We start from the raw sequence: 15,280 nt of genomic DNA on the forward strand, positions 1-15,280 counted from the left end.
TTCCTCACAAATGAAATGCGATGTAATTCTTTTTAGAGAAGTCTAATCACCTCAAATCCATACTGTAGACCCAAGACCAGTTTGACCCGTAGGAAGAATGTGCATCAGCTTGAAGAATTGAGTGTGGGAAAAACTTGGAGAGAAATACTAGAGGATGAAGCTCAGCTTATTTTTTTTTTCATTTCTCATCTTTTCTAAAGGCTTTGTGTCTTCTAGGGTCTTGGTATCCCTTCTTCCCTTGGTAAGGATTTCTTTACACCAGGATGTTAGGGCTGTAGATTAGCTTCACCAGAAGACTGAATTTAAAAGGAGAATCTGGAAAAGGAAGGTCTGAGGTGAATGAATCTAGAGGTGATATTGTGATGTTCTTTGAATGTTAGGACTTCTTCCTCTATCAGAGAGAACTACACATAAAGTTACCCAATGACTAGAGGAATATGGTACCTTCATAATTTAACCTTCCTTACATGGAAGTCTGATTTTAACACAGTGTCACAGCAAAAATAACTCTGCATATCAAATCCTTTGACAGAAGGGAATGCCATATGTTCAGACTTCCAATTTGGAAGCAAGGAGGCTGACAGGCTACTTCCAGCTTCCCTGGCCACTGGGCTAACAGAAGACTCTGATACTGGCTGCTGACAACGGGGTTTTGTAGCTATAGGCCAGAGATCTGGTTCATGAAGCCTAACCATTGATACTGTCTGCATAGGTACATGTGGTGGGGGAGCCCAGGGTTGTGGTTCAATAATGTTGGTTGACCTTGTTCAGCTCATGACTAGGCAGACATGTTTGTGAGACTTTATGGGTGTAGCTCCTAGGAGACACAATCTCACAGCAAACTCCCTGTTTTTCTAGCTCTTACAATCTTTTTGCCCCTTCTTTCACATTGATCCCTGAGCTATGTTGACATGGAAGAGGTTGGAGAAAGTCCAGGAATCTCAACCATATACAAAGAACTATAGGCAGTGCTGAGAGTGGAAGAAATAGTCTCCCCTAGGGAAGAACATACCAATTGGTTTTACACCACCAAATGGTCAGCCCTGAAAACACACATACAAGTAACATCATACAGACCAACTAGGTTGTACTTATATATTTAGGAATACACACACATATCAACATACATACATACATACATACATACATACATACATACATGTGTGTATATTACAACAATTAATGAAAACAGAAGCCATGAAATTGAAAAAGAGCAAGGGGTATATGGGAGGGTTTGGAGGGAGGAAAGAGAACAGGGAAATGATGGATTATATTACAACCCCCCCAAACCCAAAGAAATAATTTTAAGAAGTTAGTTGATAGTCATTTTTAATTGTTATTTTGACACAATGCAGACCTACTTGAGAAGGGAGATCCACTGAGGAATGTTCTAGATTAGATTGCTCTATGGACATGCCTCTGAGGGATTTTCATGATTATGTTAATTGATGTGGGAAAAGCCAGCATGAAAGTGGGCAGCACCGTTCTCTAGTTCCTCAACCATTTAAGTAAGAGGGGAAACTGAGCTGAGCACAAGTGTGCATGCATCTGTCACTCTCTTTTGACTGTGGATTCAACATGACCAGTTTTCTCAAGCTCCAGTCACTGTGACATCCCTGATACTGATGGACTATTGGGTACTGATGGGCCATTGGATACTGATGGACCACAATCTGGAATTGTGAGTTTAGCAATCCTTTTTACCTTATTTCATTTTTGTCAGGGTATTTATACCACAGCAACAGAAATGAAACTAAGACAATGGTCATTAACACAACCCATGACATAAGGGCGCCTATATGCCAGAGACTTTAATCTGTTAAGTGGATAAAATCATATGAAGTTACTCTCAGGAGTTAGGAAAAACGATTGGAGAGGGATTTTATAACTTTAAGTGCACTGTGTGAGGGTGGCCAAAGGAAAGAGCCTAGCAACTGCATGTAGAAAATTCCCAGGCCCTGCAAGCAGCATGTAGTGGCAGTTTTAGCTGATATTTTTCCTGGGACCCAGCAAATTGTTAAACAGGAAGAACAGAATAACATACTACTCAGGATTCAACCCTCTTAACCAGCTTGCAATTTGAAAGTGGGCTGAGCTTTAGGATATTATTAAGAATTAATCTGTATGTTCTTTTTCCCCTATTGGAGCAAACTTATTTAATTTGATAATGATCTAAAAATGTTGGCCCCATGGATTGTGGTTTAGAGGTAGGGATTTTTATTTTTGATATAACAATTTGACTTTTGGCTTTAATTTGAGATTTTTTATCATTTACCTCTTCCACTCTGCTATCTCTATGGGGGAATAAAGTCAGATATCTGTGCTGCTATCATATCCTAAAGATCTTAAAGAGATGGGAGTTATTTATTTAGAAGTCCTGGATCATATTAACAATACTAATTTGAGCCCTTTAATAGTATAGACTCTATTCACCTTAATCTTTGGGCATTTCTCCTTTTCCATACTCAGAGGTGACATATATTGATGGTAACCATCTGCCCTCTCCTTGGATTGACCAGAATGAGGGCTGTCTTCTTTATTGGGTGTCCTCTAAGTGCATGAACCTTTGTATCAACCAACCACTTGACCTATGTGTCACCAAGGATATGTAGTTGAGCCTGAAGATGTTGTTGACTAGGCCTTTGTGGACACCATCAAGCACTTACTAAGCTCCTCCTTGAGACAAAGTGTCGTTCTAGGTACTCTGAGGACAGCCCAGTGCCTGGGCGGATGGCTTTTGATGGGTAAGGACCAATAAGCCTTTTAACTGAGACAAATAAAAGGAACACAAACTTGGAAGCAGGAATGCATTAGACACGGCTGGGGGACAATGACATAATAGCTCCTGTGAAGGGCCTCCTCAAAAGAGTTATTTGGAAAGATGTCTCTCTAACTTGGAAACTTGCTCCTTCCTTGGCTGCCCAAGCACCACTACGTGCAAGTTTTCTAACTAGATCTGTGTGTCAAGTCTTTGATGAATTTTTTTTTTTAACTACTTGCTCCACAAGTATTGCTATTTTGCAAGCTTCTTTCTTTGGCCTCTTTCTCTCTAAACACATTGTGTGTGTGTGTGTGTGTGTGTGTGTGTGTGTGTGTGTGTGTGTGTAGCACATGTGTTCATCTCCAGGCAGAGGTGGCATTTTCTCTATGGATGACACCCCATATCTGTCTGGCTGCACCCTATCACCTGAGTGGCAGGCTTCTACTGGTAGTTTGCCATGGCAGCTGGGCCTGAATATCACCCACCGACCACTTTGCTCCCATGAGATGGCTTCATTCAGAGCTCATTACTTGTAGCTACTTTACTACTTTACAGCGGTCTGCTCAATGGTTTAAAGAATTCATTAAGAATGGATTAAAAATGAGATCTGGTCTGTTGGCCTATTCTTTTAAGTTGGTACTTGAGACCTGTAGGTATCTTTAAAAAACGTTTCAGTCCAATGATAAGGAAACAGCACAGAAATGAACGAAAAATGCTGACCTTACTGTTAGGATTTTCAAATGTTTTAAACACACCCATCACCCGAAGAAAAGCTTTCAGAAATTTCTGGGCCTCCCCCCCCCAATTTGGGAATTGATTAATAAAGAAGCCTTGGAGTTGGGCGGTGGTGGCGCACGCCTTTAATCCCAGCACTTGGGAGACAGAGGCAGGAGGAGTTCTGTGAGTTTGAGGCCAGCCTGGTCTACAAAGTGAGTTCCAGGACAGGCTCCAAAGCTACACAGAGGGACCCTGTCTCAGAAAAAAAAAAAAGAAGAAGAAGAAGAAGGCTTGGAGTGGTGGCCTGTGCCTATATTGTTAGCACTGGGGGTACCGAGGCAGAAGGATTGCCATAAGCTGAAAGGCAGTCTAGGCTACACTGTGTGTTCAAGGCCAGCTCTGGGTACAGAGTGACATTCTGTTTCTAATAGCAGCAGTGACAATGGCAGCAATAGCAGTAACAACCCAAACAAACAAACAAACAAACAAAACCCCAAAAAGTTCTTCCGCAAATAGAGAGCCCACTAATGTGAAATTCTGTGTGCTCACCACTTAGCATGCTTCTACAGTGATCAGACATCCAATTTCAAGTGTAATGCTAACCCACCTCAGACCCTGATAATCTGAGGCATTGCCAGCATTTCACCTGTGAATATTTTAGTATGTGTCTAGAATATAAGCTATTATTTTTTTAAAACTCATGTAAAGTTAAATCCATAGCATATAATATACTTTTGATACATACATATAACTACCACTCCATTGAACACAGGACATTTCCATTTGTGTGTGCATGGACACACACACACACACACACACACACACACACACACACTCGCACACACACTTCCTTCCTTCATGTTGCTTTCTGCTTACCTCCCACCTTCATTGTTTTCATGCTTTAATTTTGCTAGTTTCTAAATTCGCACAGCACATACTGTAGGAGTGGAATCCTGTATACTTGTATGGCTTCCCCCGTACCATATGGTGCTTCTGAAGTTTTGCATCCTGTCACGGGTATTTATATTTTATTCTTCTTGTAATGGCTGCATTCCATTCTCTCATATAAACACGCCATGGGTTTGCTTATTCTTTTAGTGGATGTATTTTTTTTTCCAGTTTGACACTGTTTTGGTCACACCTGTGGTGAGCATGTGTATGAATCTTTTGGTGGATGTATGCTTTACTTCTGCTGTATAAATCACTTGGAATGAAACTGTTGGGTTAATAGCATAGATACATACTTAATTTTGTAAGAAACTGACAACGTAGTTCCATTTCACATTCCTGGCAGCAGTGTGAGAGCTACAGTCATTTTGCAGCTACAGCCACACTCCGAGGCACCAACCTTTCAACCTTGGTGATTTGATGGGGGTAAAACTGTTCCTCATGAGTTTGGGTTCTGTTCCTCTGATGCCTTGAGGCGTGGGGTCTCTTTGCAGGTGCTTGCTGATTGTGTCGTTTTGGGGACCTGTCTGCTGATGTGGGCTGCTTGTTTAAACAGGTTGTTTCTTTTTGCTCCTGGCACAAAAAGCTGTTCTTAAAATATTCTGCGTGTAAATCAGATGTCTTTCTAATGGATATTTTGTCTCAGTTTTTCATTTGCTTTTTGGTAGTATTTATTTTCAAGCATTTATTTATCTGTTCATTGTATGTGGGACATGTCCATGTGTGTGAATCCTCTCTTGCATGTGCTCTGGGGTGTGTGTGGAGGTCAGAGGATGACCTCCAGTGTAGGTCTTCCCCGCCCCCCTGTCTGAATCAGGGTCATTTATTGGGTCACTGCTGTGTCCTTCAGGCCAACTGGCCAATGACATAGATCCTGGGGATTCTCCTGTCTCTGCCTCCTTGTAGGCATGTTGGGAGTACTGGTGCATACTTCTGTGTCCCGTGGGTTCTGGGGATCTGAACTCAGGTCCTCACATGTGTGTGACAGTCACATAACACCAAGCCATCTCCCCAGCCCTACTTTTTTTTTTGAAGACATTTTTAAACGTTCAGTCCTTTTGTGCTTTCTCTTTAACAAAAATTTGCCAGCACCAAAATCACAATGATATTTCATTTTCTTTTGGGCTCACTAAAAGATTTAGCTAGCATGCTTATGTTTAGGATTCATCTCAAATGACTTTTTGTATCTTCTGTGAGAGTCAAATTTTAGTTTTTTTTCCCATCCTTTTTGTTTTTGAGTCCTGCTATGTGCTGAAAAGATCCACCCCCCACCCCATTGAGTTGCTCAGGTGTCTTAGTCAAACTCAGATGACTGTGTAAATGTGTGTGGATTTTAGATTACTTACTTTGTTCTATTGTGTTGTTTATCTTTATACAAATCTCACACTGTAGGCAAACAGTCACCATGTAGCATGCCCCAAAGCTGCCCGTAATACTTTTACTTCATTTACACATAATTTCCAAAATGTAGAACACTGGGATTTCTATGGAGGCAGTGGTAATTAATTTAGTTTTATTTTTTTGGTAGCAAACTTGATGGAGAAGATCTCTTAAGTAAAGATTCAGCTCCCTAATTCACCAGTTGAACTCGCTACCTTCAGTACGAGCCTCCCAGTATTGCTCTAGAAGTCCTTCAGCAGCAGGTGTGGAACCAACATCACAGCAATCTCAACCAACAATGTGAAAAGAAGGCCTTTGAACAGCTAAAACACAATGTAATTTATTGCTTTTATCATGAGAGGGGCCCTCAAATTCTAACTTTGAAACCATTTATTCTGTGTCTGTTCTGATTTTTAAGATGGGATCTCACTATATTGCCTAGACTGGCCTCAAGCCTGGGAGCTCCAACAGTCCAGGGTCTCAGCCTCTGGAGTCCCCAGGGACTATGCCTGCTTTACCCTCATGTTAAACATGTATCAAGCCCTGTGACTTCTTCCCCTGGTTTACAGCATTTAGTATTAGCAAGCAACTGAGGAAGTGGCATGCTAGAGGCAGGCACAGGCGAGAGGAGCAAGAAGTGACAGGTGACAGTGGTGTCAACCCAAGTGAGTGCAGTTTCTGTGTCAGACGCTGGGCCTCGGACCTAGGAAAAGAACTGTGCTTGTGATGTGCTTTGTACACTCTGTAGCTGTGCGGTGCTAGGTACACAGCCATGCACATATGCCAAAGAGACTGATGAGAGAAACAATACAAACTTGTACGTAGTGTAGTCTCAGAAGAAAGGAGGGATTGGCTGGCCAGAGAAAGTTTCAGTAAGAACAAGTGTAGTTTCAGTAAAGTTTCACTAAGAACAGAAGGTAGGTGTATCTATGGGTGTCCCCGGGAGGAAAGAGAAGACATGGAAAATAACAGAACTTAATAAAGATACTATTTGCAAAGAAATGGGCGTGGAGGAGGAGAGGTTGAGGAAAACCAGTAAAGGATGCCAAGCTGCTGTAATCCTAGGCTGGATGGGGCGAAGGAGGGAGAGGTCACCAAAATTGTAAGTCCTATAGCAATTGAAAAGCGCCTTCTATGGTACTTGTGGAGGACAGCAGGCCCTGGCACCTTGACCTTAATCTCTCTCTGACCCTCCTGTCTGCCTCTGCCTGGTCTCTCCTCTCTTCCTTTCTTGGTATCTGTGTCACGGCCTTGCATGGTACCTGTTGTCTGAACCTGCCTTCACCCATCTGAATGTCCTGCCTTGAAAAGGACACAGACCACATGGATTCCACATAGTCATGTGGGGGTTGAGTCACCAGCTTTCCAGAGACGTCTACTTGTATATAAGTGAGATATTAAGGCTAAGGAAAGATATCACTCACTTGCTCATCTGAGAGCTAGTGACAATTATGTCATTATGGATATTCCTTTTCAACTAAACCTTCTAGTAAAATGAGTGATGAGATACATGTATAAATTGTGTGTGTGTGTGTGTGTGTGTGTGTGTGTGTATGATACATTCAAAGGACAAACATATCAGACGATGCAATTCCCCATGTGAACACTGGGAGTGCATACAAAGGTCATTGCCACCGGTGGCCTGTGTCTGCCAACTCCCAGTGTGAAGCCCTAGAATCCCATTCATGGCTCTTCTTCAGCAGACCTGGGTAGATTTCCTTGCTAGTGTTTGCTCAGGTTAATGAGTTCCACATGCCAGTCTTGTGGCCCTCAGGCTGTCTACACTGTCAGTCCAGTCCTTATGAGGGATGAATGGGGACATTATTTTATGGTCTTTCAAAGACATTTTTTTTCTAATCCGTTGTGTTCTAGGCGATGGGGGAGAAGAAACTCTCCCCCTGTAAACAGGCAACTACTCTCTGGTAGTTGGTCAGAGGAATGGAAGAGTTAGGAAGTCACTGGTGGCTGCTCCTTTGCTTCTCTGATCTTTCAGGTTTTCACCCTCATATCTGACTCCTGGTTTTTATTGATAAGATTAATTAGGTTTACACTTCACCTTAGCTCCATTGTTGGTAAGACGTCTGAACTTCAAGAAGCTGCATGCATTATTTTCTTAGAATCCATGAAAGGTAAGGTGTGCAATGTTTAGATTAACTTCCCCCAAGGCTGAAGTAAGTCAGCAAGTGATCGAGGGTGAATTTTATGAAGATAGGACCAGCACAGAAGAGTAGGGCATCAGTCAGTCAAAGCGAGAGTGGAAAGAGTCTGGTAGTCGGAACATGGTACTTTCTACCATGGCAAGGTTATAGACTTTTAGCCTTATGACTTAAAGGGAAATTGAATGAAAATGGATAATACATGGAGTACGTTTGTGTGGTGTGTGTATGCATGGAGGTAAACATGTGTGTTTGCATATGTGCACACATGTATATAGAGGCCCGAGGTTGATGGCAGAAAGTCTTCCTTAGTAGCTCCCTACCTTATTCATTGAGGGCAGAGTTTCTCAATTAAACCCAGAGCTTGCCTAAACAGCCAGTGCAGCTAATTGGCCAGGGATCCTGTTTCCATCAACTGAGCAATAGACTTAGAGGTGAGCCACCATGTCTACCCGGCATCATGTGGGTTCTACCGATCCAAACTCCGGTCCTCATCTGAGTAATAGACTTAGAGGTGAGCCACCATGTCCACCCAGCATCATGTGGGTTCTACCGATCCAAACTCTGGTCCTCATCTGAGCAATAAACTTACAGGGGAGCCACCATGTCCACCCGGCATTCACGTGGGTTCTACTGATCCAAACTCCGGTCCTCATCTGAGCAACAGACTTACAGGGGAGCCACCATGTCCACCCGGCATTCACGTGGGTTCTACCCATCCAACCCCCCGTTCTCCTGCTTCACTTTATCCACTGAGTTGACTTTCCAGCCCTAGGTAGTATATTTTTGAAATATAAAGTGTACATAAAGTTTAAAGTATAAACAATAAAGAAGTGATGTATTAAGTGTTTCTCAAATGTAAAATGATCTTTGGCCTTTGAGCTACCCATGTAGCATTCCCAAGCCACTCCTGCTCTCTGCTGTGCCGGTGGCACATGGGCATTGGACAAGACCCACTTTCAAGGCCTCACTATAATGCCCATTTGACCAGGTGATGCTGCCCTTGTTAACTGTGAAGGGGGAAGAACAGTCCACGGCTCATCTCTTACTAACTCTCCTTCAAAATCCCACTTTCCTCTATGTGATCTTCAGCTGCATGAGAGCTTAGAAGGCATGTCTTTTTTTTCAGAGAAATTAACACCCACAGCTTTCCTCATTTGCATTGAGAACCAACGGTTTGTGGTAAGGACGATAGAACCACCTTGTGACGTGCTTGAGTTCATGCGAATGCCACAAGCAAAAGCCCAGGACAGCCTAGCTCGGCCCTCGCCTCTGGGAGTTTTCTTCCAACAGCTTCCACCTGAGAGCTTTACAGACTTTTTCCGGTATCCAGGCACTCGGATTTTACAGGCCTCTCTCGTGATACACAACGTTTGAAGCAGGCAGCACGCTCTACTTACTCACAAGCATCCAGGAATTCACCTAAACCTGAGTTTGCCTCCCCAGAGAGAATGGGGAAGATACTGTGCCGTGGAAGCGAGGGGAGCGTGCTGTGAATCCCAAGTCTATCTACGCTCGTTTGAAAAAGGACAAATATGATTCCTTTTATTCGGCTCCCTCCATTCGGCTTTCTTCTTTCTCCAAAGAATGTGGCTAGCATTGCTGGCAGGGCAGAGGTCTTGTCACGACTTCCATGTGTACAGCCTCTCTGTGTGGGACAGTGATTCTGTCTGGTGGGGATTGTAAACTGTCATGTTTTCTTAATCCAACTTGTTCATTATCTAGCCGGGGAGTGGCTGCATTTAGGAATTTAAGACCTCAGCAAGTGGTGTGAAGGGAGGATTTTCTGGCTCAAAGGGTGCTGTGATGGTGGGTTTTGATTGTCAGTTCCAGAGGCTCTGGAGTCTCTGAGAGACAAGCTTCTGGGCATACCCGTAAGAGATTATTTAGATTAGGTAAACCTCTAGACATGCCCGGGAGGGTTTGTCTAATTGAGGTGGGGCAAGCCGCACTAAAGGGGAGTGTCAGCTTCCCTGGACTTGCGCACTGGGTTACATCCAAAGGAAGAAGCTAGCCGAACACGAGCACTCATTGCTCTCCGCTTCCTGACGACCACCACGTGACTAGCCGCTTCACGCAGCTGCTACCAGGACTTTGCCTCCATGATGAGCTGACCCCTTGAACTCTGAGGCAAAATAAATCCTTCCTTCCCTCAGCTGCTTTTGACAGGGTGTTTACGTAACGAAAACAGATGATGAACACCCAAACAAGTTGCTTGGGTAAGGGAATCCCATTTCCTGTGATGGTAACAACAGTGTGCTGTGTCTCAACCAGGGCCTTGAGGTTCAAGTGTTCTTCTGTCCAGAGTCAGGGAGGCAGACCAAGCTGACCTGGTTCCTTCTAGTCTGGAGGTCTGAAGGAAAGTGTTCCTAATACGACTTAATATTGTCTCACCCCCCCCCATCTCCATTTTTCTCCTTAATTTGCACTTGCAATTTACAGTGGTTATAATGTGCTAACGGGCTTCCCTCCCACTTTAAAAAAAAAAATGTGAGAGTGAGAATGTTCTCCTCGAGAAAAGACAGTCTCTGGGGTTTTGCTCCTGACTCAAGGGCCTATGAGGTAGGTGTGATGAAACCTCCTCCGCAGTAGGCCAGGGTGCCGGCAGCTTCAGCAGGGTCAGCATCCTCCCCCGAAGGGAGAGGGTGACACTCAGCCACTTTGAGAGGGCAGGAGGTAACTGTAGTGATCCACTTGCAAATCAAGACACTAGGAGATTTCAGACCAGAGTTTATCTTCAGAGCCTGTCTGTCCTGTTTTGGCATCGAACTTGTTAGGACAAACACAATCCAAGTTCATCCTTCTTGGTCAGACGGTTATTCTTCCTATTGTGCTTGATGGGCCATGGATACATCAAGAGGGATAGAATGGGAAGGACAATTAGGGCATGGGGAGAGGTTGCATGACCAGTATTCTGAGTAGCCAACCTCAGTAGAGTGTCCCTGGGTGAGGATTTAGAAAGGAGGATAGGATGATGATGATGATGATGACAAGACCCAGGAGCTCATGCCATATTTTAAGCAGGAATGCCCTAGGGGCCCCAGGAACAGGAATTTACAGAGCATGACATGCAAGAACAAAATTCAGGAAGACTGAGCACAACAATGGTCCTCCCCTTTCCAGTACTTATTACTCTGACAATTTCATGCATATATTTAATGTATTTTGGTCATTTTCATGTCCATTGTTACCCCCTCTTATTTCTCTCCTGTGGCTGCTGAGCTCCCTCTTTACCTAATACATTCCCTTTCTAGTTCCACTTCTTTTAAAAAATTATAACCCCTTAAATTTCATTAAGGATACTTGCATGAGCAGGGGTGGGACGTTATTCACTGGAACATGGGCAACTTGACAGTGACTCTGGCACTGGAGAAACGACTCCTTCTCCCGAAGCCAACAATTAGTAGCCGATAGCTTCAGGAAAATAAGGGAAACCTAGAGCTTCCTTGAGGCATCTACATCCCCCACATGTCACAACTATGGTTCCATGACTTTCCCCTGCAGCAAGGTGATTTCTATAAAGCTATGAAAGAGAGGCTAGACGTGGGGGGGGGGGGGAAATGATCATGTCTTGAGAATTAAATTTAACAGCTTAAGTCTACCTATTAAAATTCATCAGCATGCGTGCTTTCTCAAATCATCATGACTTCATGGTCTAAGTGAAAATTTTGTATTCCTTTGGAAAATTAAATTAGCATATTCAAGGCAGCTGAAAATTATCTTTGACTGGTTGATGTTATTTCTATAGCATTCTTTGCCTAAGAAAATAGTGTCTCGGAGACTTAAGTTTGACAGCTCAGAGTAAGAACCAACATCTGCCCAAGGCTTTCATCATCTCCAGAACTTTCTTAGGTGTTTTAATACTCTAATTCATTTAGTCTCCAGAAAATCTCTGTTAGGTGATCTAGTGCTAAGTCAAGTCCTTTACTTCACAAATGAGGACTCAGGAGACTGAGAGACTGAGTGAGGTATCTGGATTAGGAGTAGACTGTGGATCCAGCTAGTTGCTAACTACAAGATCTCTGTGACTTTGAACCTGTCCTATATTCCACCTCTCCCCAAGGGTCAGTGGGACAGACCATCTTGGACAGTGCTATTCTACTAGGCATCGTTAGGATCATGATGTTATAAGAGATCTGTCTGGGGTACCAGAGTGTGAAAGAGAAGCTCTACTTTCCATTAAGTATAAAATGGGTCAGTAAGGTAGGTCGCTTATTGAATGTTGCTATTTGGAATTAGAAGCTAGGCAGAATTCCTGGGTGTGGAACTCCTCTGTCTCTAGACACGGCGACAATAACAGCTGACAGAAGCTGTTTGAAGTCCTTTGCATTTCTCAAGTCGGAGGAAATAGATGGCAATCTCAGGAGGAAGGTCCTGTCATTCTTTCATTTCCTAGTGAGGAATTGAAGGACCAGAAGGAGGTAGGAACACAGCTAGGAAAGGCAGAACTGGAGCAGCCCAGGCTCTGGGCTTTGGCAAATCTGAAATATTTGTTCCTATAGTGCAACACAGGACTCAACAATGGTTGGGATGAGGACAAATGAAGTTGGACATTGAGCTGCTCTCTGTGAGTGTGCCCTTGAAACAGGGGATGCCGTCTGTGAGTGTGCCTTTGTGAATATGAGACATGAGACACCATTTGTGAATATGCCCTAGAGTCAGGCCATACAGAAGGTTAGTGGAGGCACTTTTCCCCTGGGTTCCTCTGTAGAGCGACAGGACAGGCAGTTTCTCACAGAAGCATCTCCGAGTGTCCTCTGAGGAGTCCCCAGTTCTTCCTGTAGCCATGACTTTCTGTCACTAACTCGGACTTTTGAAACAAGGTGTGACTATTTTGTGACTTCTGTGCAGAGTTTGTAAGTCACCCAGTGTTTCAAGGTGGAACTTGCTCACTTCCCTCCAGTTTCTGTTGTCAAGGTGTAAATGTGGAAGTAGGACCTGCTGAAAGGGACTTACTGTCTTTCTAAGGAGGATCATTTAAGTCAAGCGATCAGATGCCTACTGAGGACAGTCTAAGTTCCCCGAGGAGGACTTAGTCTCAGGGGTCCGAGTTTCTGCTGCTTGTCCATGTAGCTTGCCCTTCTTGCTTCAGGCCAGCAGAACAGTTGTTTTTAATGTAGCAGTGGTCAGGATAGGCCTTTGCCACATGACTCTACTCAGAGTCTTTTTTCCAACCTTCCGCCCTTCCAAACATCTGTTCATTTTCAGAATTCCGTTCAGCTTTTGCCACCACCATCAAGTTTCTCTTTATCATCCTTCCCCAGTCTGTAACACTAACTGCTCTATTTTATGTCTTCACTGTATTCTGAATAAGACTCAAGTACAGTACCGAGAACATCACATGGTCCATAAAACTAGTTGCTGAATACTTGATAAACACCAAACACTTTATGCTGTGATTCCATATGATTCTGGCAATTACCCTTGAAGAAGGTTCTACACCATGTGCACGGGTACCAATTAAAGAAACAAAACTCAACATGATGAAGAACTTCCCTAAGTTCTTCCTAAGTTTTTCCATTTATAAAACTAAGTACATGGAGAGCAAGGATACCCTTCCTGAGCCAGAGATCGAACAAAATGTATCAATGGTCAAGATGCGTCCATTCTGCCCTTGGAGCTTGGCAGAGGATAGAAAGAGAGACTGTGGTGTTTTTGTCAATATAGCAGAAGACAATGCTGCCCCCTCCCAAGGCAGGCAGAAAGCAGTGTCCATTCTTTGTATCTCTGGTATGTGTTGGCAATTGATAACCTTTTGTTTGAGTTTGCACAAATGGATACCTATATTTTTGTTTTGATGTTTTGAGACAAGGTCTTGCCATGTAGTGTAGGCTGGCCTCAAACTCTTGACTTCTCTGCCTCAACTTGCCCAGTTACTACTGTTCTGTCCATGTGTCCTACACTCAGAATGTAAAGAGATCATATATGTGGTGGAAGTTGGAGCAGATTCACCAGGGAGCTGGACTCATGCTGAGTTGAGGCTGATGGAAGATGTGGGTAGAAGGGGAACTTCATGAAAAGAGGGTTGAAGTTCCTGGAATAATTAACCTGGACAACAGGATGGTTGCTTTGACTTCTATAATGTTGTGTTTGCTCTGTAAATTCTCAAGTCAGGAAGAGTTTTTCCTACTCAGTGCCAGGAAACCATGATAAGACTCTTGGTAGTTACTTTTGATAGCTCTGCCCACTTCCTCCATTGATCTCACACCTTCAGACTCAGGGTGGACCATTTTGTTTGCTGTGCCATTGATGACCATGAATCATCAGGTTCCCAGGTTCACTCAGTGGGTTTCCTTTGCAGGTGAACATGTTTGTTGAAGGGTTCCATGATGCCATCCTCCTCTACGTTCTGGCTTTACACGAAGTACTCAGAGCTGGCTACAGCAAGAAGGATGGGGGGAAAATCATCCAGCAGACCTGGAACAGGACTTTTGAAGGTAGGGATTCAGTTTCCATGGCAGCAACGCTGCAGCCAAGTGAGCCTCTGCTTCTGTGGTTGCTTTCTGCGGCAACCAAGACTCTTTCTAGAGACTTGCTTTTTCCAGGTTTAAAGCATGGAGAATAAGCCAACTCACCTCACGGGCTTGTAAAAATAAGATCAAACAATGTAATGCATGTGAACATGCTTTGAGCAAATTTTACTTCATTAAAAACTGTCCTGTTCCTTGTTTATTTAGACAATACTTATACTACGGTGTGTGTGTGTGTATGTGTGTGTATGGTGTGTGTGTGTGTGTGTGTGTGTGTGTGTGTGTGTGTGTGTGTGTGTGTAAGCTAGGGCTTCATGTCAGGTTTCACTGTTCTCTGACTTAGTTTTTGAGGCAGTGTCTCATTGAATCTGGAGCTCACTGTTTTGGCTAGATTGGCTGGGCAGCAAGCCCTTGAGACCTGCCTGTTTCTGCCTCTTCCAGCACAAGGGTTACAGATATGAATCTGTAATTCCACTGTGCCCAGCTTTTCACATGGGGCTGAGAGTCAGAACGTGGATCATCATGCCTGTACAGTAAGCACTTCACCCACAGAGGCATCTCCCGAGCCCTGTACACTTAAAAAAAAAATCACATTTAACATAAGCCGTTTTCACTGTAGAACAATCAGTGTGGAAGATCTGCAGTCAGGCTCAAAAGCATGTTAATCCAGGTGTACATCCCCGTGTTCAGACCATGTCGGTTTCAGTGAAATGCAGAAGATGTTAGCTGTCATATTCAACCTGGTAGTCAGAGCTGGTTAGCAGGTCCATGCCCTCTGCTTTCATTGACTTTCAAAGTAGTGAATATTAATTCCTGCTTAAAAACAAAAACAAAAGTAAAACAACAAA

The 15,280-nt window shown here is 43.6% G+C and overlaps 1 protein-coding gene across 4 annotated transcripts in view; it reads left to right on the forward strand.

The window, feature by feature from the left end:
- Npr3 (natriuretic peptide receptor 3) overlaps positions 1 to 15,280 on the forward strand; it is a 70,106-nt gene that overhangs the window by 38,611 nt on the left and 16,215 nt on the right. For all 4 annotated transcript variants that reach the window (XM_052743116.1, XM_052743114.1, XM_052743113.1 and 1 more), the window contains exon 4: positions 14,264 to 14,399. In XM_052743116.1, the coding sequence (XP_052599076.1) occupies positions 14,264 to 14,399 (136 nt within the window). The remainder of the gene's footprint in view (positions 1 to 14,263; positions 14,400 to 15,280) is intronic.

This window comes from Peromyscus californicus, unplaced genomic scaffold, assembly GCF_007827085.1.
Source record: "Peromyscus californicus insignis strain IS unplaced genomic scaffold, ASM782708v3 Scaffold_18__1_contigs__length_77618521, whole genome shotgun sequence".
NCBI classification, from domain to species: Eukaryota; Metazoa; Chordata; class Mammalia; order Rodentia; family Cricetidae; genus Peromyscus; species Peromyscus californicus.